This window comes from Euleptes europaea, chromosome 2 (genome assembly GCF_029931775.1).
Source record: "Euleptes europaea isolate rEulEur1 chromosome 2, rEulEur1.hap1, whole genome shotgun sequence".
Lineage (NCBI taxonomy): Eukaryota > Metazoa > Chordata > Lepidosauria > Squamata > Sphaerodactylidae > Euleptes > Euleptes europaea.
Window position 1 is genome coordinate 77,675,330 of NC_079313.1, and position 27,591 is coordinate 77,702,920.

The 27,591-nt window shown below is 41.2% G+C and overlaps 1 protein-coding gene across 1 annotated transcript; it reads left to right on the plus strand.

The window, feature by feature from the left end:
- Nucleotides 1-25: 25 nt before the first annotated feature.
- Nucleotides 26-27,457, plus strand: KIF2C (kinesin family member 2C). The gene is made up of 20 exons (XM_056867638.1): nucleotides 26-120; nucleotides 2,598-2,702; nucleotides 5,076-5,124; nucleotides 9,355-9,477; nucleotides 10,103-10,225; nucleotides 10,783-10,883; nucleotides 11,971-12,066; nucleotides 13,728-13,782; nucleotides 14,182-14,344; nucleotides 16,680-16,770; nucleotides 17,691-17,754; nucleotides 17,996-18,087; nucleotides 20,177-20,319; nucleotides 21,244-21,448; nucleotides 23,080-23,190; nucleotides 23,832-23,899; nucleotides 25,914-26,019; nucleotides 26,107-26,217; nucleotides 26,473-26,596; nucleotides 27,279-27,457. Exons 1-20 carry the CDS (start codon nucleotides 70-72, stop codon nucleotides 27,356-27,358), a joined length of 2,061 nt encoding a protein of 686 aa, XP_056723616.1. The 5' UTR covers nucleotides 26-69; the 3' UTR covers nucleotides 27,359-27,457.
- The last annotated feature ends 134 nt before the right edge of the window (nucleotides 27,458-27,591 follow it).

Sequence of the window (27,591 nt, forward strand, 5' to 3'; positions counted from 1 at the left end):
TAAATGCAATTTTCTTTTTAATCAGGTGCCATCCACAGTGCCATTATCAAGCTTGTAAGTCTGGAAAAAATGTCTGTGTGTGTTGAATGGACAGAAACTGACAGTATCAAAGGGAAAGAGGTGAGAATTAAAAGCTCAGATCTATCTAACCTGGTGGTGTTTACAAGCATCCTTGCAATCAGAAGGCACCACATGGCCTGGGCTCACTGGAAACTGATTAGTGGTCCCCTAGTGGATCAGACTACCTTTTGCCCATCTTGGTGAAAGATGTATAATGGGCAAGGGCTCTAAAAGCATTGGGGTTCTTTGGTATAGAAAGCTGGGTAGCGTAGCTGCAAAATGAGTACAGAATTGTGAAGCGGGTCGTGCTGTTCAGATGACAGGCTCTTATAATGTATCACTTACTGAGAAGTGAAGGTATCTTATTCAGCCAGTCATTGATTAAGCAGGACTCAACAACTTTACTTACTTTTAAAAAGCAAGTCTTTTTATTGAAATACTTCTAGTAAAATATGTATAAATGCAGATTATCAAGTCTATAAAAACTTATAAAAATGTATGTATTTACAATGTATGCAGTAAAAGCAAGCAAGTCTTACATACTATTCAGTTTCAAAATCCAACTTATAAAATATAACAGTCAAATTATTCTGATTCAGTTCAAAGTATCTAATTCACAAAGTCTAGAGTAAAGTATTTAAACCATACATACCATTCAGCCTTTTCTGAGAGCCTTTTGGGAGGTTCTAAATCTCTGGGCTAACTGTAGCTGTATTTATACTGTTTCTAGACTCATTATGAGTGAAGAGAAATCTTTTATCCGCACTTTCTTATCCATCAAGAGGGATACCTTTTATTCCCTCTGTCAGATATGATGATCAGTGCAATAATGTTTTAGTTACAGCTGCTCAGCTCACCACAACCATATATGGGCTTCCTTTCCTTTCAGTCTATTTTGCTTCAAGTATAAACACTCATTTCTGAGTTTCATGATCACTTTATATACATAATTTTTATACCATCCTCTTCGTTAAGACAATACGCATTAAATGAGACTAATTAGAAATCTGTAGCACAATGTTTAACTATATAACTCATAAAACACAATTATTGTTTACATTTGTCACTTTATGACCATCTGTTAGTAACACAGAGCCTTGAGCAGATTACAGAAGGCAATAAAGCATATTACTTGATAGGACTGCAGGAACCTTTAATGCCTTTAAGTTACAAAAAGCACAGTTTAAGCTATTAATGCACTCTTAGTACATTAAGATATCTTGAGACCTTGAGAAGGGCAAAAGTGTTCTGCTTGTGAGATTCTGACATCTGGCAGCTGAGTCAGAAAGGGTGATTTTAGTTACATCTGACTGATAGATGGAAGGTGCTCTGCTCTTCCCCCTTCAAGGACAAGATCAGAGTGACATAGTTAGTTAGCTCTTGAAAGAGCTGACCTTGAGAGAATTCTGTCAGCCTGTTTGCATTACACAGGCTTTTCATTATACAAACCTCTGCAGTGGCTCAGTTTGCATGATGTGTACTAGCTCTATATGGAATTAATTCTGCACATGTTCACAGAATACCATAATTATGTCAGAGACCGTGACAATTGTTTGTTACAATTTCACATGGCACAGCATACATGATAGAAGCAGAATCTATTGTTTAAAAATAAGAGGTATTTGTCTGGGTCCAAAGGTGGTGCTCTTTCAGTGTAACAGCACTTATGCTAATAGAATGGCAGAAGGAATTGAGGCCATATTTACCCCTGCTCCCTTCCCACTACAGGCTCCCATACATTCCTTTGGGGTTCACTTATCTTCCCTGAGTGCAGCAATAGGGGCTAGGCAGGAAAACCCCATTTTATAAACCTCAATCCACTTGAGGTACTTTGGATCCAGCCCAATATATTTTGCATATGGTAGATATCTGTAGTGTGAGGTGACCAGTTAATCTAGAGGCTGAGGTATGTATTTGGGTAAACCTTCTGCCTGCTCTGAAGGTGCCTTTGCAGCTCAAGAAAATGCCTGTTGGAATATTGCAGCACTAGCAATAGGATTATGATGTCACCCTAAGGTCAAGCAAGTGGACTAAAGAGACATCACTTACTCACTGTCTCTGCACAAAACTAAGAGGGAGAAATCAACTGTAAAGGCTGATCAGATGTTGTATTCTTTCCTTTTTGGAATATTTTTCTCTTTAAATTCATTCCAGTAAGTAGTAACTGCTTGGGGATCTCCTACAGTACAAATCAGAGAATGACTTGGATGTACTAAGATTAGCTGCTAGAGATGAACAGTGCCATCCTAAGCGGAGTTACACCCTTCTAAGCAATTGACCTCAGTAGACTTAGAAAGGTGCAACTCTGCTTAGGATGGCACTGTAAGTCACTTATGGCAAATCAGCTTTGCTTGTGAAGGATGACCATGGTACTGTGTTGGCTGGATTTGGTAGCCACCCTTAAATATCAGTATTGTTCATACTCACCTTTCAAACATGTCAAAGAAACTATTGGCTTGGATGGATTGATCATATCTATTTGAGGCTGATGCTTAAGTATGCGTAAGGCATTCCATTCTGTTTTTTGTCCTTTGAAGATTGACCTTGATGATGTGATAGCAATAAATCCAGAGCTGTTTACCTCTACAACAATTACTGATGTGAACAACAGCCTTCCTGTACGAGATAATGTAACTGCACAGGTATGTAACTCTGTTATTCCTCTGATTTCTTGCTGAGGCAGCAAAAATCCCTAACCAATGGGATTTTAAAGAAGTCTTCACATTTAATGTTTGATTTTAATAACTTCAAGCACATGTAGCTGTTTCATTATTGCCTTACTATAAAGCTCAGAGCTTTTAAGCATCTTGGAGTTAATATATGGTTTAACTTGTCACAAACATTTTAAAAAATCTACTTAGATAAATCTTTAAAAATATTCAGTATGAAATATACAGAGTCTAGTAATTAAAGCACCATGAGAGAGAAAACCCATCAACTACATATGCAAAGTGGCTTAAAAAACAAAACCATTATCTACTCGATAGGACTGATTGTCTGTACTTATGTTTTCTCCTGAGGATAACTTCTGTTCCAATTTTAAAAAAAGATACTATTTTTAAAGTCGTTGCTGCTTCTCTACCTGCCTGTGACTTAGCGCTATCAGTTAGTTCTCACATAATTGTGGTGGTTCATACATATTTTTTGGCCCAGACATCAGTTGATGGCAACATATGGCATTAGTTTTTAGCAGCAGCAGCTACTGTGGCAGCCAACATATTTCCTACCTCCTTTTTTCTTTTACACACTTTCCTCTGATCATTTGCTCCCTTCACTTGTAAAATAATTTCTTGAATTATTTTCAAGGCTTCCCATTGAAAGCATTTTTTCTTTCCTCTACAAAATGTGCAAAAACCCTACATCATTCATGTAGCAACATCTGTCTCTGTGGTATTACTAGTGTATAATAGTATTGGAATACAATTTTGTGTTTTTGCCACATTTGAGGGGTTTTTGGGACCATCTTACATCTAGCTTTGCATAATAGCTGTTACTGTAATTTCCCTTAGATCTTTCCCCCATTGCTTCTCGTATTGGCTTTTGCATAGTAGCAAATTCATTTCATTATAAAGTTTTGCCAGGAGCCTTCACAAATTGCTAACGCTAGCAAAATGTTTAAGACGTCAAATTATGTCTTGATCTACAAATGCTTAGACCACATAGGTGGTTGATCTACACTTTGGTTTCAATTTCATGGTGTCAAAAATCTTTTACCTGTATCCATATCACTGTACCTACCTTGCTCTCTTGCAATTGCTAAAGTCACTGGCTTGTCTACTTACTGTGAAGTCATTTCTGGTATGTAACTAATAGTACAGGAGACCAAGATGATGCCAGATCACTTTTAAGTTTGTCAGGTACTTAATTGCTTGTGTGGAATTATTTGTATTTGTCAAACATAACCCATCTTCTTAAAGGTATGGAGAATTCATATTGTTCAGTGGCTCAACTTGTATTAACCTTATTAAAGTGCTACCATTAAATGATTCAAGACTGCTTGTAATAATAGTTTGACACCTACAGTGCAATCCTGTACAGAGTTACTCCATTCTGTGCTCACTGATCTCACTGAATTTAAACTAGGGTAACTCTGCACAGGATTGTACTCCTTGGAAGCTCATCCTCACATTTCTTTTCTGTTAAAATACTCATTTTTATTTTTGTAACTTTAAATGTATCAGTTTCCAGGAGAATGAACTGTGTTAAGCTTTTTCTGTCATATTTTTGACACTTTGCTAAAAAATATATATACACTCATTGGCAAAATGTTTGTTGTAACCAGTACAACTGTACCCATCCATAAGACTCCTCATGCATCTTTTGTCTCATTTTGTCATTATCTAAGGATGAGAAACATCTGGTTAATTTTATCCCAAAGTATTTTATATTCTTCTATTTAGGTTTGCACATTAGTCCTATTTTTCTGTAAATTAATACAAAATGGCTTCAGATTAATTTGATTAACATTGCATTCCAAGTATTAGTACTTCCAGTAATCTTTTCCAAATAAGCTATGTGCATGATTGTTCTCTACTACTTCAGTGCTGTTTTGTTTCCTTCCAACTTACTGTAAGACCCCTCTATACACATTAAATACCAATGGTGAGAGAGGACACTTCCCTTACCGTATGGTATTGAAAACTGTTTGCTGTTCTTGCTGTGGGTCAATCCAGTTGACGCAGCTGGCCCCAAACTGAATCCTTTAACAGTGTAATCCTGTGCCTAGTCTCTCTGTATAATTACTCAGCACAAAATTCAGCCAGTGTACTAATATAAATGTGCAGAGTCTTCTGATATGTACTTAATACAGATATGGGTTGATATAATAGCACAAAAGAAGTATTCTTGAACCTTTGCTTTTGTCCACGTTGTAGAAATGGTCTTATTCTGATATCCTCTGATGGGGCAAATGGCTCCTTAAATACCTTATGAACTCTGAGATACCTATCTGGACAAAATGTGATCTGTATTGTTGCTAATGTTCACCTAATTGGACCACTTCTTTTATACCTCAGAAACAAAATCGCAGGACAACGCTCTCAAAAATTCCTGCTCCAAGAGAAGGTAAAAACTTTTTTAATTGCTTCTGTGACTGTATAGTGGACTCCTCCATCTGATTTTGAGGATGTGGTTTCAAAGTTTAGTGGGTAATTAGGATCATTAGGCATAGGAATTCTAATAAACATGTGTTCACTGGTTCTCCAGTACATATCTACTCTCATTTTCTTATTTCCAGACATTCCAGTTTGTCATTTCCATTTATAACTTAGGCCAGGGATCCCCAGCCTTTTTCAGCCAGTGGGCACTTTGAAATTTTGACATAATTTAGTGGGTGCAACCACAAAATGGCTGCTTCAGCTTACCTTCAGTAACACAGTGAAGATCCTTGTGCTGTGCAGACAACTGCTGCACAGCCAATCAGAACTCTTGCTAGGCAAAAGCCCCACCTAACCTTCCTGCTTTCTGTAAACACTTAATGGGCTCCAGGAAAAGCGACAGCAGGTACCATGTTGGGGATTCTTGGCTTAGGCAGTATAGGTCTATTATATCCCCTGCTTGGGCCTCTTTTCCTACAGCAGCGAGATCTTGGAGCTAGGTATATCTGTGGCAACAGGAATGCCATGGCACTATCTTATGAACTTTAAGAGTGTAGGTATAAATGCATTAAATAAATGGTGTATGTATAATTCTGCTATACCAGTCCATTGATACATTGGGCACAAAGAGTAATAAAGTGTCCAGGAGTTTGTTTGAATTCATCTATGAACATCCATGAAAGCCAGAACTCTTAAAATAAAAGCTCCAAAGGCTCTGTATCACAACAGTTTTTCTGGATATGTGCTTTTGTTAATTTCTTGGTATAGGTAAATTCACAAGCCCCCCTCCCACCCATTCATGCTCTGTAAATAACAATTGTAATTAAGTATAAAATGGCAATGTTTCTTCCTACCTGCCTGAAATTTGGCAGGGAGGATCTCTCAGAGAAAGCGTCAGATCTTTGAGAATTTTGTACCAGTTGAATGGAGTTGGGTGAAAGGGAGTTTTTCCCCAGTGGAAATAAGCAAGTATCAGTCATCAATATATCTAATTCTCACCGTGGCCAAATCTGTGGATACTTAAATCTAGAGATTGGAGCCATGAACAGACAAGGCAGATCTTTCAACAAACTGGGAAAATATCCCAGGTTTGCAGAAAAATATGAAATCTTTAAAAAAAAAAAAATGAAATCTTTAAAGGGGTGGTTTGGGATGGCTCACATCTATCACAGTAACAATAATAAACATTCTATTTCAAATAACATAATAACATCACATCCTGTTAAAACTATAACAAGTCTAAAAATTTATCAGTTTCACAATCCACAGGTGCCGTTCAGGAGTAGAGATATCTATCTAGTTAGGTAAGGTGGGTAAAGTAGTCCAGATTGGAACAAAATAAGCAGATGGTGTATGTGAATTCAGGGAGGCCAGTTATGGAACTGTTGCTGCCCTTAACCGTAGGCCTGGTGGGACATCTCCGTCTTATGGGCCCTGCGGAATTGTGCTAAATCCCACAGGGCCCGGGTCTCGTTCGACAGAGCGTTCCACCAGGCCAGAACCAGAGTCAAGGACAGCTGGATACTTTTTGGGCTGGGGACCACCAAGTTGTTGCTAGATGAGCATAAAGCACTCTGAGGGGTACATCTGGAGAGGCGGTCCTAAAGGTATGATGGTCCTAGACCATTTAGGGCTTTAAAGGTTAATACCAGGGTTTCCGCCCTGGCCAGGGGACGGAGACAGCTGTGGCCGTCCTCACAGATGATCTCCACCAAAAGCTGGATTGAGGCAGGGGAGGGCTGCTGGTACTGTTAGATCTATCAGCCTTTGACATGGTCGATCATGATCTTTTAGACCACCGCCTTGCCAACACTGGGATCCATGGTGTAGCCCTTCAATGGCTGCACTCCTTTCTCCAGGGTCAGGGACAGAGAGTGGTGCTTGGGGAGGAGGTATCGCAGCGACACCCTATGGTGTGTGGGGTGCCGCAGGGTGCGATCCTCTCCCCCATGTTGTTTAACATCTATATGTGCCCTCTTGCCCAGCTAGGCAGGTGTTTCAGGTTGGGCTGTCATCAGTATGCTGATGACACCCAGATTTACCTGGTTGATGGATGGCTATCTGGACTCCACCCTGGACACATTGGCCAGGTGTTTGGATGCTGTAACTGGATTTTTGAGGAAAAGCCAGTTGAAACTGAATCCATTGACGACAGAGGTCCTTTGGCTCGGTTGGGGCGGCTGTGGGGTGGGGTGCCAGCTCCTGGCTCTTGCTGACGTCCTATTAACATCTACATCTGTCAAGAGTCTGGGTGTGATCCTGGATTCCTCCTGAACAATAGACTCTCATTGGTTCTTGTAGGTTATCTGGGCTGTGTGACCGTGGTCTTGGTATTTTCTTTCCTGACATTTCGCCAGCAGCTGTGGCAGGCATCTTCAGAGGAGTAACACTGAAGGACAGTGTCTCTCAGTGTCAAGTGTGTAGGAAGAGTAATATATAGTCAGAAAGGGGTTGGGTTTTAGCTGAATCATTGTCCTGCAAAAAGTATCAAAGGTAATGTGCTAATCATTGTCCTGTAAGTATCAAGATAATATGCTAATGAGGGTGTGGTATGTTAATATGGAACCATTGTATCCTGAAGTGATCTGTTAATGTGTGAAATCCAAAGTTAATCCGCAAGGCTATTGTGGACTGTAGTCTTTGTTAGTCTGGAGGTTTTCAGGACAGGAAGCCAAGCCTTATTCAGGTCACAGCCTTGATCAAGGGAGCCTTTTTCCATCTCCACCGGGCCAGGCAGCTGGTCCCTTACCTCTCCCGCCCTGACCTAGCCACAGTGATCCATGCAACGGTCACCTTTAGGCTGGATTACTGTAACTCACTCTATGTAGGGCTGCACTTGAGACTGATCCAGAAACTCCAGCTGGTGCAAAATGCCACGGCGAGGCTCCTCACAGTGTCTTCACTGCGAGAGCATAAAACACCAGTGCTGAAACAGCTGCACTGGCTCCAGCTGGAGTATCGGATCAGGTTAAGGGTGTCGATTTTGACCTTGAAAGCCTTACACGGTCTGGGACCGTCGTACCCATGGGACTGCCTCTCCTGGTATGCCCCCCATAATGCTTTAAGCTCTACAAATAATAATCTACTGGTGGTCCCCTGCCCAAGGAGTGTGTGGCTATCCTCAACAAGAGCCAGGGCTTTCTCGGCCCTGGCCCCAGCCTGGTAGAATAGTCTCCTTAGTGACATCAGGGCCCTGCTGGACCTTAATGAGTTCCTCAGGGGCTGTAAAACAGAACTATTCCACCAGGCCTATAACTGAGGGCAGACACAAGTTTTACATAATTGCTGGCCTCCCCATCCTCCTCCCACTTCCTGATTTGTGGGGGTCACACTGCCCAACCGGGTCTAGAGTGGCTACTTTCTCCCTATAATGAGAATGCCATCTTGTTATTTTATTTCTGTCTAATATTTGTGTTAGGATATTGTGGTTTTAGCCAATGTTTTTATGGTTTTAAATGTTATCTGCTCTGAGCCTGGCTGGGAATGAGGGCGGACTATAAATGTAAATAATAATAGCTTGACCTGGTGTTCAGTCTGGAGCCAGTGCAGCTGATGGAGCACCGGTTGGATATGTGCTCTCCATGGGGTCCCTGTAAAGACCCTAGCCGCTGCAGTCTGGACCAATTGAAGTTTCCAGAACAGCCTTAAGGGAAGCCTTGCATAGCTCTGGCATATTTAAAACAATGTGATGGATAAGCTGGAGAACTGGGCCAAGTTTTGTATAATTGCAGACAAGTCTAGTTTTAGAAAAGCTTAGTATTAGAAAAACTTAATATTTCATTCTTAACAACAGGTAACTAAATATGCTCAACCTCCAAAGCCTATATGTTGCATTCTTAGCTATTTCTCTGGCATTTGGTAGGGCTAGTTCAGATTTCTTGTGGACTTAAATTATGAAATTGTGAGGCTTGTTTTATGATCCTGTATTCTGATATGGATTCATACTCTTAGATTAGATTTTGCCACATTAATCTTTCAGTGTGTCTTTTACTCCAATTGCTTGCTGAAACGGGTTTTAGTCCTGACCTGGTTGGCCGCTGTGTGAACAGACTGCTGGACTTGATGGGCCTTGGTCTGATCCAGCAGGGCTTTTCTTTTGTTCTTATGCTTTAATACACTAAAAATAGTACACATGTCTTTAAGTAAACTTTGTTGCATGCTAAGTGCCTATGGGCATTTTCCTGCCTTGGTTCCTTAGCGTTGCGACTCCAGCCTTGTAAGATGTCTGTCATAGCAGAATCGCAGAACAGCCCTTTAGAAAATGAAATGGAGGTGGAGTCCTCTGCTTCTGTAGCAACACGAAGCCGTTCCACTCTTCCTGGTGAGTTGTTTGTTAAAGCATAATTGTGAACCTGTATTGCCTAAGTGATCATGGAGGCAGGAGTTTGCATTCATCAGAGCATTAAAGCATCTTGCATGTTTTCATTTTTGAAAGGCAGATCCTTAAACACTCTGGAAATTACTGATGTTTCTGTATCAACTAATCTGAACTCTAAAATGTAGTTCCCAGCAACCCAATTCTGTGCTGCTACTACTTGCAGTGGGATATCTTGAGTGCTGGTGCAGTAGAAATAATAACTGCAGAGCAGAGGGTTACTCCCTAGTACCCTAATTGCTATTGCTCAGTTGTTGCTGTCACAGGATCGGGCTGCTGAAGTAATACTGCTTACCTAGGTGTATTACTTGGCTAATAACTTTTCTACAGGAATGGCTGTGGACTAAGCACTCATTCTACCTAATTCAACTGACTTAACTGCTGTCACATTTCTGGTGTGAACTTTCTTTTAAAAACAAACCATTTACCTGCTTTTTCTAGGTAAATCCAATAGTAAAAGGTCCTTCATGGGCTGATGTTAGTCTTTTCTGATTTAAGCACTTCAGACCATCTTTCAGTTTCTTCTATTGCCCGGGTACTGCTTTTAACCACTGTGTTCCTGTTCCAACAGTTGTGCGATCTCGTACTACTAGAGCCAGTTATTCTACTGATAAATGTAATGTCCACCCAAATGGTAATGAAATCTTAGAAGAACCTCCACAGTCTCTCAGAATAGTTTCTTCTGCAAGTCAAGGTAGAAGGCTGGTTGCCAGCTTTATTTTATGGTTTTTCAATCCAGCTACAAATTCCTGTTTCTGTAACAGTTATAGACTCTCTCCTTATTGTGTTACATACGCTGTGTTAACCTGTAAAAACAGTTAATCAAAAGATTCAGTCATGGATTTGCAATGTGGAATTCTGCCAGCTTGGAAAATCTGTTCAGTTTCACAGAGCTTCCTGCAACAGTCATCTTCATATTGATGAATATAATGAAAGGTGTGGATTAAAGCATAAGTTGAGTTGGGCTGAGCACCACAACTAGGCTTGAGTAATAAGGTCAGAATTAAGAGTGTATGTAGAGAGTGCTTTTGCTCATTGCCAAATAGCTACTTTTTGCACACTTACTGGTTGTGCTTGTCTTCCAGCTTGGAATATGTGACTTTATATAGTTTGAACCTGAATCAATGTTCTCTTAGAATTATCTGAATGGTCAGACTAACTTCCCTGGTAGGCTTGTGGGTAGAAGAGCTTCCCGTATATGTAGCCTGTGGCGTTTCTGTTATAGTAATAGCGCACTCTTGCTTCCTCTAGCCCGGAGGAAATCTAACATTGTGAAAGAGATGGAAAAAATGAAAAGCAAGCGGGAAGAAAAAAGAGCACAGTATTCTGAGATGAGAAACAAACGAGCACAGGTAATGTATTGATTAAGGAAGCCTTGTTTAGTGAAAACCTTCTGCGTGATGTTCTGTGCAGTCCCCAAATGCCATAAGGCTCTCAGGTGGTATGCAAATTGTGTGTATTCCTGTTTTCTGTGTAATTTGAATAAAATAAGCTACATACAAAAGATTGATCCCAACCTTCTGTAAAAGCAGCAAATTCACAGAAGTAATTTTAATTTTTCTATTGCACACTCCAAAGCTACTGCTGAAGGTTGGGGGGCCCTCCTAAAAATGTGGCAGGGGGCACAGCAAGAAGAACTGGCCAATTTTCACCCTCCCTGGTGCGCTCCTGCATTCGTTTTTGCTGTATGAATGGAATGTGCCCCCACTCATGCAAGTGTGTGAATGAAATTTCAACGGATTTTCCAATCTTAGTGTGTCTGCCCCAATTGCTTTTTGTGGGGCACTGGAGGCTGCTGGGGCAAGGGGAATGTGATAAAATTTGCTTGTGTAAACTCATTTCTCTTGCAGAAATTGGATCCAATGCACTATGTGCTAATAGTCTTTACCTTCTTGGGATGAAGTTGAAAAAGCCAACTAAGTTAGAAGCATTGAAGATAAAATAATTTTAAATTTGAGATCTGTGCTCTTCCGTACTTATGAAAGCCCCTTTTGTAGACCCAGACTATAGTCAGCTGTCTGAGTAGTTCCTAATCATCCTAATTAACATAATCAAGAAGATGGGACTTTTACCTGATACATCTTTATAAAGCTGAAGACTACAACCAGGACAGCATACTGGAGAGGCACTAGCTGGAGCATGCCTGCTTTCCCCCCAGTCTATATACAACTTTATTTATTCTAGCCTTATGGAGCATTGTCACGTCACAGAAGTTGAAGTGCTAGAAATACATGAATTTGGTGTTGATGTCATAGCTTTAATAACAGTGGAATAAATACATAGGGGAAATTCTGTGTTTCTCCCTTTTGCCCTAAATGACCCTTGCCACCTGTACTTCATTTGCTCATTAACGGTGCTGCATGCTGTAAAGTGAAAAAGCTGCCATCAATTATTCTTGCAGTACCAGGAATGTAAGCTAATTACTATCTTGCTTTATAGGAATTTGACAGTAGCTGTCCAAACTGGGAATTTGCAAAGATGGTCAAGGAATATAGAGGCACGATTGACTGCCGGCCAATATCAATGAATGATCCCGTAAGTAATTCTGGATCTCTTAAGTAATCCTTGGAACTAACTACGTATATGCTGTAGTATTTCAAATGCCTTCACATAGATGCAGTTTTTAGAGGCTTTTCCAGCTATGTTTTGAGAGAGAACAAGCAGAAATTTCTGTCAGTATTGGGAACTAGGTAAATTGCAAGGGAGGAAAATTAACACCAGAACTCTATATGTGCTATTTTGTTTAAGTCAATTCAAAATTTACTGCGCATCCCAAAGGAACAAGGGCAAAGATTACACACAAAAGACATTTGGAAAAATGTTGTATTGAAAATATTAATGTAGATTCACAATATTGTTATTTAAATTAGTGATGTTAACTGTCTCATAAGTGATCATTTTGAAGGAATGATATTATTGCTGGTTAGCAATTAACATTTCATAAATCATATCTGAAAGTGCACCCTGATGCTACCTACTTTCTTTATTCAGTTACTATATATCAGTATTAAATTGTTGAACTTGCATATGCAGGATTATTCTATAGTGTCCATGATTTCTCAGATTACAATACCTGACAAATTCAGCCCTTGGTTGCATGTGACAGACTTTTTTTTTTGCTGTCAAGTTGCAGCTGATTTATGGCAACCCCATAGGGTTTTCAAGGCAAGAGACATTCAGAGGTGGTCTGCCATTGCCTGCCTCTGCTCAGCAGCCCTGGTATTCCCATCCAGGACTGGCCGTGCTTAGTTTCTGAGATCTGATGAGATTGGGCTTTCCTGGCCTATCCAGGTCAGAGCATGTGACAGCTAGTGCCATTATAATTGTAGGGCTTCCCTCTGCTCCTGCAGCATCCTCCAGTGTTGTCTCCATGAAAGGAAAGGAGCCTCATTGTGGGATGAAAAAAATGAGGGCAGGATTTAGTCACTCAGGAGTCTCCCTGCTGTCCTCCCCCAGGCTGACACCTCTTAGCCTGCCTCCTTCTCAGAAGCTCTGGCTCTGGAGCTGCACAGGCCCAGAGGCCCCCCCCCAACTTCCTTGTGGGAAAGAGCTTTCCTGCAGGGCATTTTCTGAGAGGGGAAGTCCTTCCCCCCCCCCTCCTAGGGGCTTTTCTGTTCCTCTTCCCCAATGATAAGGCGCCACTGGCCTCATCAGAAACAGCCCTGCCACCTTTGCTGCTCATTGCTAGCTGGGGCAGCAGCAACTGTGTGGACTAGGTTTAGGGTCAACCCTGCCCAACATCCCCATGCTCACCCCTGGGGGCCCAAAACCCCCATGCATTGCTCTGGCTCCCCTGCTCCCACAGTATTCTCTGGGGCTAGCGCTTCTGGGCCTCTAACTTAGGGTGGACTCCAACCAACCAGTGGGCACATGGAGTGTTTTGGCCATTCTGGGGTAAGTATGGGGATGTTGGGGCACATTCTGGACAATAATATAATCGGAAAGGTGTGATCTTAAGGCATAGTTTAACCCTTCGTAGCTGCCAGCATCATTATGTTCAAGAATTGTCACATTTTGGGGTCTTGCACAGTTCTTTACCAGCTCTCCTTTCTGCTCTGTTGCGCTGTGATAATCAATACTGTTACACCTTCGTGCTTTTTGCTAAAGAAAACCCTTAAACATATGCACTAGGCTGTGGGTTGTGGATCCTTGAGCTTCTGGTCTTACTGTATCTATTTATGTATTTGTTTTGAAAGATTGAAGAACATAGAATTTGTGTCTGTGTGAGGAAGCGACCCTTAAATAAACAAGGTAAGATGATGGACTAGGTTACTCCAATGCTGTTCCTCACATTTGGAATCTCTAAATCCTGTAACAGAAATGATGGCAGATTTTGGAAGTTTGTCAGCTTGTTAATATAAATCTACAGAATGCTAAGTGTCAAGTAGGCTACTATTCAAACCTAGTAGATCGCTGTAGCCAGGCCTGGGGCTCTAATTGTCAGTTTCCTCCCACTTGGAGTCTTTTCTCCAGAGCCTGTCACACCATTCACTACTACAGTGATTTTTAAAAATAAATTGTCTGCCAAGTTGCCCAGGTTTTGCAGCCATAATTTTACTTCTGTTCTTGGGTGGCCACTATGGTTTGAAGTTTGCAGAATTCACAGGACCTGACCTCATTGTGCCAACTACTTTGTTTCCTCATAAACAGAACTTGGAAAGAAGGAATGTGATATAATCACTGTTGCCAACAGGAACACCATCCTGGTGCATGAACCAAAAGTGAAAGTGGATCTGACAAAATACCTTGAAAACCAGGCTTTTCGATTTGACTTCTCATTTGATGAAACGGCTTCGAATGAAATGGTTTATCGGTAAATCAACCAAAGACTTTATGTTCTGTATGCTTACTTGCTGCTTCTGTCTTTCAATAATTAACATTCAGCTGCCTTTTTTTTAAAGGAAGGTTGGGACTTGTATAGTATTTGTAGGAACAAGTGGGAAATGTGGGGACAAACTGGGAGCTAAACTTCCCAGTGAGGCGGTGAGGAAACTTTTCCATGACAACTGTGGTACTGTTAACAGAAACGTGCTGCAAGCTTCCTTCCTAGCCTGTTGCAGATAGCTGCAGTCCATCTGGAAGAGTCTGCCACTACTTTGATCACATTATATAATTTTTTTAGGGCATGCTAAACCTCTCTTGAGGCTTTATTGTGTTTCTGTGTTAGAAGCAGATACCTTTTTTATTTCAGGGTTTAGGTCTATTTATCTAATTCTGATCAGTGGCCCCAGATTACAGATTACAGATCAAAACCATCTAATCATGATTTCTACAAATCTGAGAGAATCCCCAGGTTTGCAGAAAAACTGAAAAAGCAAGGAAAATTTAAACACAAAATGAACTTAGTTGCCATTGAAAATTTCCTAGCCAGGAGGCTGCAGTGGGATAGGGTGGGGGGCAGGGGACTGTGCTGGCAGGAGAGATTTGGGGAGATGGTGAGGAACGCAGAGTACGAGGGAGGGGTGAGGTAGAAAAAGGCTTACCACATCACTATTTTTCTGTCTTGCTTCCATGTTCCTGACCATTGTGTCCCTTCTCCAGGAGCATAATATGTGGAGATCCCTCTGTCACTGGAGCTCCAATCATGAGGGCTTAAAAGTTTTTCTTTATGTAGAAAGATAGCTTTTCAGCACCTATTGATGTGCAGTGTTCAATTTTTAATGCATTTGTGATTATACAAATGTTAGACTCCTGATATTTACATTGCCCTAGTCCATTTGTAATGGTTTTTGATTTTTTAAAATAACATTAATTTATTACAACTGGTAATATGCTCAAAATCTTACAGCAAAGGCTGTTACCATATGGAACGAGAAATGCCTGATGTTCAAGCTGGTTTCAAAAAAGGAAGAGGCACTAGAGATCATATTGCAAATATACGCTGGCTACTGGAGCGTACGAGAGAATTTCAGAAGAAAACCAGCTTGTGTTTCATAGATTACAGCAAAGCTTTTGACTGTGTGGATCATGAAAAGCTATGGCTGGTTTTAAAGGAAATGGGTGTGCCACTACATCTGATCGTTTTGATGCGCAACCTGTACTCTGGACAAGAGGCCACAGTTAGAACAGAATATGGAGAAACGGAATGGTTTCCAATTGGCAAAGGTGTCAGACAAGGATGCATTTTATCTCCCTATCTCTTCAATCTATATGCAGAACATATAATTAGGAAAGCTGGATTAGATTTAGATAAAGGTGGAGTGAAAATTGGAGGGAGGAACATTAATAATTTGAGATATGCTGATGACACTACATTATTGGCAGAAAATAGTGAAGATTTGAAACAACTACTGCTGAAAGTTAAAAGAGAAAGTGCCAAAGCAGGACTACAGCCGAACATCAAGAAAACAAAAGTAATGACTACAGGAGAATTACACAACTTTAAGGTTGACAATGAGGAAATTGAAATTGTTCAAGACTTTCTATTCCTTAGCTCCACCATCAACCAAAAGGGAGACTGCAGCCAAAAAATTAGAAGGAGATTGAGACTGGGAAGGGCAGCCATGAAGGAGCTAGAAAAGATTTTGAAGTGTAAGGATGTGACTCTGGCCACCAAGACTAGATTAATTCATGCAATCATATTCCCTATTACTATGTATGGGTGTGAAAGCTGGACAGTGAAGAAAGCTGATAGGAAGAAAATAGATTCCTTTGAAATGTGGTGTTGGAGAGTGTTACGGATTCCGTGGACTGCCAAAAAAACAAATCAGTGGGTTATAGATCAAATCAGGCTTGAACTGATCCTAGAAGCTAAAATGACTAAACTGAGGCTATCGTATTTTGGTCACGTCATGAGACGACAAGAGTCGCTGGAAAAGACCGTCATGATAGGAAAAGTTGAGGGCAGCAGGAAAAGAGGAAGACCCAACAAGAGATGGATTGACTCAATAAAGGAAGCCACAGCCTTCAGTTTGCAAGATCTAAGCAAGGCTGTCAAAGATAGGACATTTTGGAGGACTTTCATTCATAGGGTCGCCATGAGTCGGAAGCGACTTGACGGCACTTAACACACACATTACAACTGGGCTTTTTTTTACTGACTACTTCTTACAGAGTTGCTGTGTGGGAACTAGATTTCATAAATGCACTTGTACTGTGGTGCAAAATAGATGCTAATCCATTAAGCTGTATTAATTATGCTTGCCCAGGTTTACTGCTAGGCCACTTGTGCAGACCATCTTTGAGGGAGGAAAAGCGACATGTTTTGCGTATGGTCAGACTGGTAGTGGGAAAACGCATGTGAGTATCTTGTTCCCAGATTCTGGTTTTCCTAAGCTATGTAATTGGTTGATTCAATCAGGGCGTAAAATGTTCCTGCACGCTTGTCTGAAGATTTTTTGTTTTTTTAAGATGCAGATAATTTTCATTCAATAGAGTAATTAAAAACACCAGCACTTATTTGCGTAAAACGGGATTATCCCAGTCAGTTGCTCACATCTACTGCACTAGAAGGAGCTGGGGAAAGCATATGATAGACATGGTGAAGAATAGTTGATTTTTATATGCGGACTTTCTCTACCACTTAAGGAAGAATCAAACTGGCTTACAATCACCTTCTCCCTCCCCCTCCCCACAGCAGACACCCTGTGAAAGACTCTGAGAGAGCTCTAAGAGAGCCATGACTAATGCCCAAGGTCACCCAGCTGGCTTCATGTGTAGGAGTGGAGACAAATCCAGTTCACCAGATTAGTGTCTGCCGCTCATGTGGAGGAGTGGGGAATCAAGCCCGGTTCCCCAGATCAGCCTTCACCATTCCAAATCACCCCTCTTAACCACTACACCATGCTGGCTTTCTCAGGAAGAATGACTTCCTGAGACTTTCCTAACTTTCTACCATCCCTACCAGTTGGTAGTGCTGTATTAATCATTGTTTTGGAATGGGTTTTGGAATATTAAACTTTTGAGCCATTCCTGAGATTTGCAAAGTGACATACTGTACCACCCAGTTTATGTGCGTATTCATAGTCTGTATAATTATGATTTTTTAAATTGATGGTTATGGGCTATGATGGTTATGGGCTATCATTTTATCTTTCATTAACAGAATACTATTGCTAAAAAATACCTTGCTTATTTGCAGAACTGATCAATCAGAGTAAAGATAATGAAATTCCATTGCAGTTACTAAGGCTGTTTTCTAATACATGTTCTCTTTTCAGACTATGGGAGGAAACTTCTCTGGGAAAATGCAGAATGCTTCCAAAGGAATATATGCTTTTGCATGTAAGTATTGTCTTCATCAGAACCTTATTAATAATGGGAAAGACTAGAATATGCATATGTCTAGGTCAGGCCTGAATATCTTCCTAGTTAACCTGTCTGCTATAGTAGTATTGTTTTAATTGCTAGCATCTATAGCAAATACTTCAAGTAGGTGACTTGAAGAAGTACATCACAAGCTGTAGAAGCAATATGTTCAAAACAACTGTTCAAAAACTTCTGTGTTCTAACTTTCTCCTACTAGCACAGGATGTTTTCCTCCTTCAGAACCAGCCACGGTACAAGGCTCAAGGCTTTGAAGTCTATGTAACATTCTTTGAAATATATAATGGAAAGGTGAGATCGACCTCCTTCAGCACTTTTCATGTTTTGGAGTCTTTGTGAACTATATGTTGGTAGTAAAGAATGGTAAAGTTCGGTCTAGCATTTTTGTGTGTGTTAATCTAAGGGGGTTGCCGCACTTGTATTGCCAGCGATGTATTAAGAGTTTGAAAACGTTATAAAAAATACTGTTCGCACTTTGTTTGGCCCCTTTAGCTGTGAAGACGTCTTCCAACCATTTGTAAGCCGTGGTATCCAAAAACCCTTTTAAAGCCATGTTTTTTTATAACATCGCTGGGAATACAAAGTGCGGTAACCCCCTAAGTTGGTAGTGGCTGTCAGTGTCGCTTTTTAGCTGTATATGCTGCTTTGGATCCTGGTCTGTTCGCAGTGGAACTTGTGCCACAATTTTCATAGGATAACATTACGTAAGTGCAGGAGGCCTTTGAAACACTTGAATAACCAAGTGCTGTCTTTATCAATACTGTGGTGCACTTGGCATTGGGTACCTGAGCAAATAAGGCTTCTTACATTGGGGAGAATGGGGTGCTATGAAATGAATCGTTTTGTTACGTATCTGTTGAACCTCGTCAAAGTCTTACACTTAAGACACACAGTTAATTCCCCTATATAATAGGGGTCTGTAACCTTTTTGAGACTACTGGGATCTTTGGAATTGTGACACAGGGCAGTGGGCACAATCACAAATTGGCTGCCACAGGAGCCAGTCACAAAACAGCTGTAGCAGAAGGTGGAGCCAGTCCCAAAATATCAGAGAGCAAAGTTATATATAACTTGGGAAGCCCATTCCTGGGGGGTGGGGGGGGGCTAGAAACGTGGCAGCTGGGAGCAGCGCAGCCACGCCTCCTCACAGGCTTCCTGGCCTCAGAATAAAAATAAAAATGGGAAAAAAATAAAAAACCTGTTCAACTCCTCCATGGGGTTACACGGGACTGTGCCAGGAAAATAGCTGGTGGAGCAACCCAGCAGTGTGAAGGGGCTTTCCCGGGGTGAAAGGGGTTTGGAAGCTGACTAATAGCTCCACCCCTGGAAATGCCCTGGGAACGCCCCCCCCCCCCACATGCCAGTGCAGGCTTTCCCTTCTGGGATTTTGCTGCTGGCATGGTAGTGAAGGAGGCCCGCACAGCTCCATTGCTCTCCAGTGTCTGTGCCACTTTGTACCATGATAAAGTGGCACAGACGCTGGTGTGGGGTCATGCTGCCTGCTGAGGCACTTCGCCAACCCCCCCTTTCAGGATTGCACAGTAATAGTACCTCTTCAGTATTTCGGGGGAAGCTCTGTTTAATGGGATGCCTTTTAATCTGCACTGCCAATCATATGCCCTGATGGACAAATGTCCCACATAGCCCCACCCACTTTTAAGAAGTACTTGGTGGGCACCATGTTGGGGACCCGTGCCCTGTTATCATCTTAAAGAATATGCAAGCCCTTTACAGGGAAGTATAAGATATTTTTCTCCCCCCTCCCCATTTGTTACCTTTTGTCTTCACTGATGTTTTACTGTTCAGCCCAGTCTCCGTTTATTAAGCTGTCCATGGGAAACATTGTCCCCTGGAACTGTTATGGGATGCTTGCAGTAAGCTAGGCACTATTCTAGTTTTGTGGCCCTGAATCCCTCCTTCTGAACAGTATTTACCTCTTAATTGTTGGCCAAACTAAAGCAAATCTGCCATGTTTTTGGAAGCTCAGGTTGAAGGATCCCAGCTGAGTTCAATAGCTTGAGGGGCTGTCCTAACTTCTTTGATGAGAACATTGCTTGTAAATGTGATATGGATAATGTTGTCTATATTGACCAAGAAAAGGACAGGGAAGGTATGCCCTCCCCAACAGTAGGTCACATGTAAACCTTGATGTGGATAAGCAAAAGAGCTTTTACACAAGCCATACATTATTTTCTTTATGACATAACACTGAGGCAACATTCTGGCCTATAATGTACTAACTGGCAGGCTTCTACGTTAATGCCTTCAGGAGGTTAGCAATCAGCACAACCAAAAACAGCTTGTTAAATGTTGTTGATAAATATATAGTTCTAGAACCAGCTTTTTAACGATTGCATGTCCTCTCTCTTTTCAAATTCAGTTGTTTGACCTTCTAAACAAAAAAGCAAAGCTGCGCGTGTTGGAGGATGGCAAGCAACAGGTCCAGGTGGTTGGACTGCAAGAAATACAAGTGAGCTGTGCTGAAGATGTAATTCGGATGATTGAGATGGGCAGTGCCTGCAGGTTGGTTGGTCTCCCTGCTGTGGCTTACGCTTGTAAATTATCACAAAGAATATATTGTGGGGGGCCCAGGAGATAGTGTCAAAATACCAAATTAGGGAACCTGAACAGATGCATACCTGACCTGCAATCTTAATGGAAGATCAATTCATGCCCCATGTAGAAGCACACATTCTCTTTTTGAAAAAAAGATCTAAAATTGCGGGCAACAGTTAATTTAATATATCCAATTGTGAAATTTTGCCCCTCCTGTCCATGGAATAGTGAAATCCTTGCACTGGGGCCACCAGGCACAAAGATGAGAAGGTTCTGCCTGTTTTCATTTTGGGTAAAGTATGAGAATAAGCACATATGTTTTGGGTATGAATCTGGATTAAACAGGCTTAACTGGTGATGCCTAGCATACTTTTCTGTCAGATGTATTGAACTAAGCAGATATGTGTATACTTGTTGTATGCAGGATGTATGTACACATTCTGTCTGAGAAAAAATATAAAAATTGTGGGAAGCCATTTATATATCCAGTTGTGAAATCCTGCCCCTTCCCCACATGAACAGAGAAATCCATGCCATTTGTTTCAGGATTTCTTTGTAAGACCCTATAAGATGTCTGACGCTACAAAGCAGTGATTGGGGAAAGGGGGAGTCTGAGTTCATATGGGGGGGAGTGCAGCAGCACAAACTGAGATGCAGGGTATTCATCCACATGAACATAGCAGATATTGCAGGGAGAGTATTGTATTTTGAACTGCTAATTTCCACAGAAAAACCCAGGAGTGGAAGCACCAATTGGAATATAAATGGAATGAGGTACTTGCCACGCAATCTGTTTTGGTATTTTCTGGGACAAAGACTAAGCAAAATAGCTGGTGTAGTCATACTGTAATATTTACAGTGCAGCAAACTCTTCTGTTATTTCTGTTGTAGGACATCTGGACATACATTTGCAAATTCCAGTTCCTCGCGCTCCCATGCTTGCTTTCAAATTATTCTGCGCAGAAAAGGAAAACTGTATGGCAAGTTCTCCTTGGTGGACTTAGCTGGAAATGAGAGGGGTGCAGATACATCCAGCGCTGATCGTCAAACACGGCTTGAAGCAGCAGAAATAAATAAGAGCCTGCTGGCACTGAAGGTACGGAGCAGGGCATAACTAGCGAGGTTACCTTGACAAGGAGAACCTCTAGATCTGGCGATAGCAGTCAAACCTATTCTTCTGCTTGCCACTCCAACCCTGTGTTGCTGCCTCCTTAGCTCAGTAAACTTAGACAAAACCATTCCAAGGCATTTAGGGCTGCATATGTAGCAGTTCATGTAAATAGTATAGGGTCATTTGTAGGACTTCACATGGCACACTTGTTAAAATGCTTGGCTATCCCTGAAATGACTGGCACAAATCCAGGAAGAGGATTTGAATAGTCTGTGATCCTGTTGGATTGAATGGTTCTGAAGTTTTCCTTTTGTTTGTAGTTTTCTAGTCTACACTGTTATGGTGTAGCGTGCTTGCTTTCAAGAACCCTATCCCAGTCTTATAGACGGACTAGATCTCTGAAAAGGAGAGTGGTTGATTACCAGTGAGGAAAATAACAGGAACCAACAGCTTCATGTTGAAGAGGAACACATATTGGCTATGAATAAAAAGACTTGCATTCAAGTTATACGTAATAATAAAGCTGGCCAGAGCATTTGTAGAGTATCCACTGAAGAACAAGATGACTGATGTCTGCCAGAGATTATCTGTGGCTGGAAGTTGGCAACATATAGCTTGGAAAGCTACATCAAAATTTTGTCTAGAGGGCTGTAGCTGACTTGCATGTATGTCTGTCAAATTGGCAGAGACAAATGCCAAATGATGCTGCATCTGGTAGAAACCATTGCCTGTCACAATATGCCCTGTAGTTGCCACTATATCACATAACCCTCAGTCTACCTATTAAAACTTGTTGACTTATTGCACATTTCTTTGAAGGTGAAGGATGTGAGTTATATTTTTATATGGACAGAAGTTCTAAGCAGAGAAAATGAGTATGACCATCTTTTATTTGTCAAATATGCATCAGACATTTTTGAAATAGCTCTTTAACAACGAACATCCTTAAAGCTTGGATGGGCCAAGGATTTGCCAGTTGTCATCTGGATGTTAGCACCCCTGTTTAGAGAATTAAACTGAAGTTGACTCTCAATTCTTGGAACTCATTCTGATTCTTGAAAAGTTACTGAGGCTTGATCGTGAAAAATGTGAATAAACTGGAATTTGCAATAAACGTTCAGTTGACATAACCAGCCAGATTTAGAAAAATTCTATTGTTATGTCTGGGCTAATATTAGTGAGTTGTTTAATAGTAGTGTCACTTTATGCATGCCTCTCGAATTTTGCTTTGTAAAGCAGATTTAAAATTCTAGCCTTACTTAACTCAATAGTATTACTACTTGGGCTGTTTTGTGTACCACCCATGAGAGAATATAAAACAAATGTATTGCCTGTGTAACTTTTGTGGTTAATCTTGTAGGCTTTTTATTAGCCTTCTAAAGGAAAACAATGATGAACAAAAACTCACTGGTCTGTCTTGTGAGAAGTGGAAGGTTCCTCGGGCAGGAGATTAACTTGCATGTATGCAATATCTTCAGTGCAGCAGTATGTTCTAAGTGCTTAACTCAGCTTAAATAGAAGCCAGTCCCATTTCTTTTGAGTGTGCTTCTAGATGTCTATAACCATACCCTTACCTATCTGAAGATGTGTGTTTCTCTCTCTCTCTCTCTCTTAAGGAATGTATCCGTGCTCTAGGACAGAATAAACCACATACACCTTTTCGAGAGAGCAAACTCACTCAAGTGCTGAGGGACTCTTTCATTGGATCAAATTCCAGGACTTGTATGGTAACGCCAACTGTTTAATTTACTATCTTCATTGCAATATGAATCTGAGTTATCACATTGTTCCTTTTCCAGAAAAAATATGATTTCCAGCAAATCTGGATCTAGATTCTTAGTTTTTGCCAGTTGCAAGCTGCTGGTTTAAAGTCTGTTGTTGCACAAAACTAGTATGTGTCTAAATCTAGAGCAAAATTCCAGGAAGCAGATGAGTATATGAAACTGCCATACCAACTGAGGCTTTTGTTCCCCCTAGCTGAATTTCACTATTTTGGCAGCATATTTCCCAACACCTATTACCCAAAATCATAGTTTTAAACTGGAGATGCCAGAACTGAACTTGGATCCTTCAACATATTTGTACTGTTGAACCACAGCCCATGTTGTGCTTGCACTCCTTGGAGCACTTGATAATTTTAAACTGAACTTGAGGATGCTTGGTTGGAAAAGTCTATGAACTCAATTGCAACCTAAAAGTACATGTTATAAAAGTAGAGAACACTTCCGTATTAGAGAACAGATGAAGTATGGCTGATGGCACTGCAGGAATATATTCTCATTCCTCGGAAAAACAGATGGAAATTACTGCAGTAGTATAGAGTTTGATGGTATGAGTACAGATATTCTAAAAATCTTATTGCTTTCAGATTGCCATGATCTCTCCAGGCATGAATTCTTCTGAATATACCTTAAATACATTACGATATGCTGATAGGTAAGTGATGTCTTGATTTGTAAATTTAATCTGTAATATTGGGATAAATGGGAAACTTGGTCATGACATATGCTGAGAAAAATAAGTTGAAAGAGCCATTCTGGTGACTATAGGCTTCCATTTCTTTATCTAATGCAAAAAGACACTATTTGAGTCTTCCTTCTTTTTCTTGAAGACTGTCTTTAGACAGAGATCGTGTCCCTGTTCCCCAACTAAAATGGGTGAGCAGTTACAGGTTGAAGACCATCTCGAGCAGAAGAAAAAAATCTGGATACTCCTTGATAGTAAAAGTCATACAGTGCCTCTGCTTCTGTTGGATATGTGCTGCTCTGCTCCTCCTACTGTAAAAATCCTGTTACCACAGTGCTGTTGCTTCTGAGCCAGTTAAGTGGCCATTCTTGGCCTTCTCCTTGTGCAATTAATGTAGTGGTACTTGCTCCATAGCTCACAGAGAGCCACATTTGTCTTTACCCATCAACCAAAAGAACCACATTTACTTCCATCCCTAACATGAGGCCTATGCCTCAGGAAGGCTTTCCTTCCTTTATCCCTTAGAAGCTCCTTGATCCATTGATCTTGAGCAGCGTAAATCTAATGTTTGAGGGATATATGTATGTGTGTGTGTAAAGGGCCTTCAAGTCGCAGCCGACTTATGGCGACCCCTTTTGGGGTTTTCATGGCAAGAGACTGTGGTTTGCCAGTGCCTTCCTCTGCACAGCAACCCTGGTATTCCTTGGTGGTCTCCCACCCAAATACTAACCAGGGCTGACCCTGCTTAGCTTCTGAGATCTGACGAGATCAGGCTAGCCTGGGCCATCCAGGTCAGGGCATATAAGGACAAATAAATCTTGCCATTGACAATGTAGCTTTGAGATCGCTGTCACTTAATTAAAAAGGCATTATGTCAGACACAGACATTAGATTTATATGTTAAAAGAGGAGAGATATAACGTGATCGAACTTCCTCATAAAAGCGGCATTCCAAGAGGGCATGAGCTAATGAATCAATAGGGCACGGGCAGGTCCTGTCTGGGTATGGTATATTCAAAATTCTGCCCTGCATAACCATAGAGGGGTTAGCATTCAGTCTAGCTAAACAGAAGGCTCTAGAAAGATGAGCCTCAGGAAGGCTCACAGCTTACATTCTCTAGCAGCAGATGTTTAAAGATGTAAACCAGAAGCCCCACTGACATGGGCCTTGCCCATTTTCCTGAAATGTGGGGCAGGTGCCACAGTGGGGAACAGCCACATGTGGCTCCCAAGCCACTGAATAATCACTGCATTAATGTCTGGAACACACAGGGGTAGGAAACCCATGCTGAATTGGCATTGTTATTGGAAGAGTTAATGGCTGTTGGGGTACTAGTGACTGCAACCAGATTCAATCAATTGTGCAATTTGTATGAATTCATTCTTGATAGTGTTTCAGTTAGAACTTTCTTTAATGGTATGAGCTGAGATCTCTAGCTCTGTAAAAAGCCTGGGGTTAAGATGAAGAAATTGCAGCCATGCAGCTAACAAATTTTCTGGCAGTATATATTTGTGTGTTGATACTAGGTAGGCTGCTGTTTCTTTTCCTCTTTGCCCCACCCCATCTGCTTGCAGCAGAACAGAACTCCAAACCTCTGCGATGGTGAACATGCAGCAGATGAAGTATTAGAACATCTTAATTTCCACAGTTGACTTTTATCCAAATAAAGGCTTCCATTCAAGTTCTAGGCAGATACTGTCCCTGCTGTCTAGTGGAGAGAATCTTTTCTGACACCCCCACTGTCTTTCTCAGTCATATCTACCAATAGAAGGGCCAGCTCAACTCTGCTTACTCACCTGAGTTCTCAAAACACATAGACTGTTTTCCAGGGTTTTATTATAAACTAGTAGCTGGTCTGCGTGGGGTGAGATGGATTTGAAGCACCGAGTACTTTTAGACTGATGTAGATATTGGTCAAGTGTGTCTCTGTAGTGAGAACCAGGTTACTGAGCATTTCTATTTGATGGGCCTCCCTTTTCTCAGAGTGAAGGAGCTTTCTCGCAATGGAATGGCTGGAGAGGCAAATCTCATGGAAACTGAAAGTGAGGAGCTGGAAAACAGTAAGGAAGGATCAAACTGCCTTTCTGAGGTATGTGTGTATCTAGCTGGGATTAATCTAAGGGAGCAGAACTTGATGAGACTGTCTGCACTAATAAATCCTTTCCTCTGTGAACAGCAACTTTCCGAAGATGAATTGTCTCCTCATTTATCCAGTTTCCGTGAGGCTGTCACTAGAATTAGTGAACTAGAGGAGAAGGCAATAGAGGAATTGAAGGAAGTCAGGGAGGTAAGGCTTGATGGGCTGAAACCTACTTTTTTAGCTGGGTTTACCAAGTGGTTTGTATTTAAGCAATCGGAATTTTAAGTAAGCTCTGAAATGCTTCCCTTGTCAAAGATCTAGTAGTGTCCACAAGAAGTTGGTGCAAAGTGTCAGCACATGTTTTCCAGTAACTCAAGTCCACTCAGCAAACATGCATGAAAAACCCATTTTACATCACAAATTTGAATGCAATTCCCTAACTATCCTCACTTCTGCATTCAGAAAATGAACAACTGTAACTATCTCCTGGATATGGCGGAACAAGCAGAATATGACCTGGAAGCATTTGTGTACCAAGCCCAGTGCTTCATACATGAAGGATCCCAAAGCTTCCTCAGTCTGAAAGGTACACTGCGGACTGCATTCACTAATTTAGCACAACAGGTGCTTCAGCATGAAAGCACTTGGTGCTGTTGGAGTTGGCCTTTCACCTTTTCTGTGACATCTTTCTGCCATGCTACTAACACATCACCAGAACATAGATGTAGTGAAGTTGTTATCCAGAAGCCTTACATTTTACATTAGACACCCAAGGTGGGGAAAGATCAGGGAGTTCTGATGGAGCAATGTTGGCTTTGGAGAAGGTAAGATGAGGCTAGGATGGTCCAGGACTAACAGTGCCTTGCTTGGGGAAGGAGACTGAAATAGTTTGAACAGAAAGGGGAAGGCTGTTCTACATGGGAAAGAATGCAGGTATGTCAAAGGAAATGTAGCAGATGACCTTATGCTAAACTGAGGGAATGAACTTAGCCCTAAAGCTTGAAGCTACAATCCTACTGTTCGCTTTTTCTTTTAAAAGTAAGGCTAGGTGTACTTTGTAACTGAATAGTTAGTGCCCATTCAAGCTCCTGTTACATTGTTTTGGTAGCAGTTTCTAGCAAATGCCAAAGCTCATGTTGACATGGCTGTAGGAGCAGTCATATGCTGATAAGGCATCTTTGAGCTACTATAAATTACACTCACGGGTACACGTGAGTGTAACTTATCTTTAAATCTGATTTACCTTTTCCATTCTTTCTTCTCTTCAGATACTATGGAAGAACTAACTCTTGCCATGCAGATGGAAGAGCAAGCTAGCAAGCATCTGAACAAGAGGCCATTTCAGTAACCACCTACTTGTTAAATGAATGTTTTTTCTCTGAACTTTGTCTCGCTCCTTTGGTTTGGTGTTACTGCATTTAAAAAGCAAGTAGAAGGTTCACCTATCTTGCTTGAAAGTTCTCTACCTGGGATTCTACCCTTGATGAAGGCAAGGGACAGAACTCTGCCAGTATTTTTGGGACTGCTCATTTTTCAGTATTGAAGGCTACAGAAGGAGGGTACTCCACTGTCACTTCAATA

Bases quoted from the DNA above. Each gene is read 5' to 3' on its own strand.
- KIF2C (XM_056867638.1), top strand. From the start codon at position 70: ATGTCTGTGTGTGTTGAATGGACAGAAACTGACAGTATCAAAGGGAAA. The intron at 121-2,597 runs GTGAGAATTAAA...TGTCCTTTGAAG, and splicing joins ACAGTATCAAAGGGAAAGAG to ATTGACCTTGATGATGTGAT. The intron at 23,191-23,831 runs GTAACGCCAACT...TATTGCTTTCAG, and splicing joins CAAATTCCAGGACTTGTATG to ATTGCCATGATCTCTCCAGG.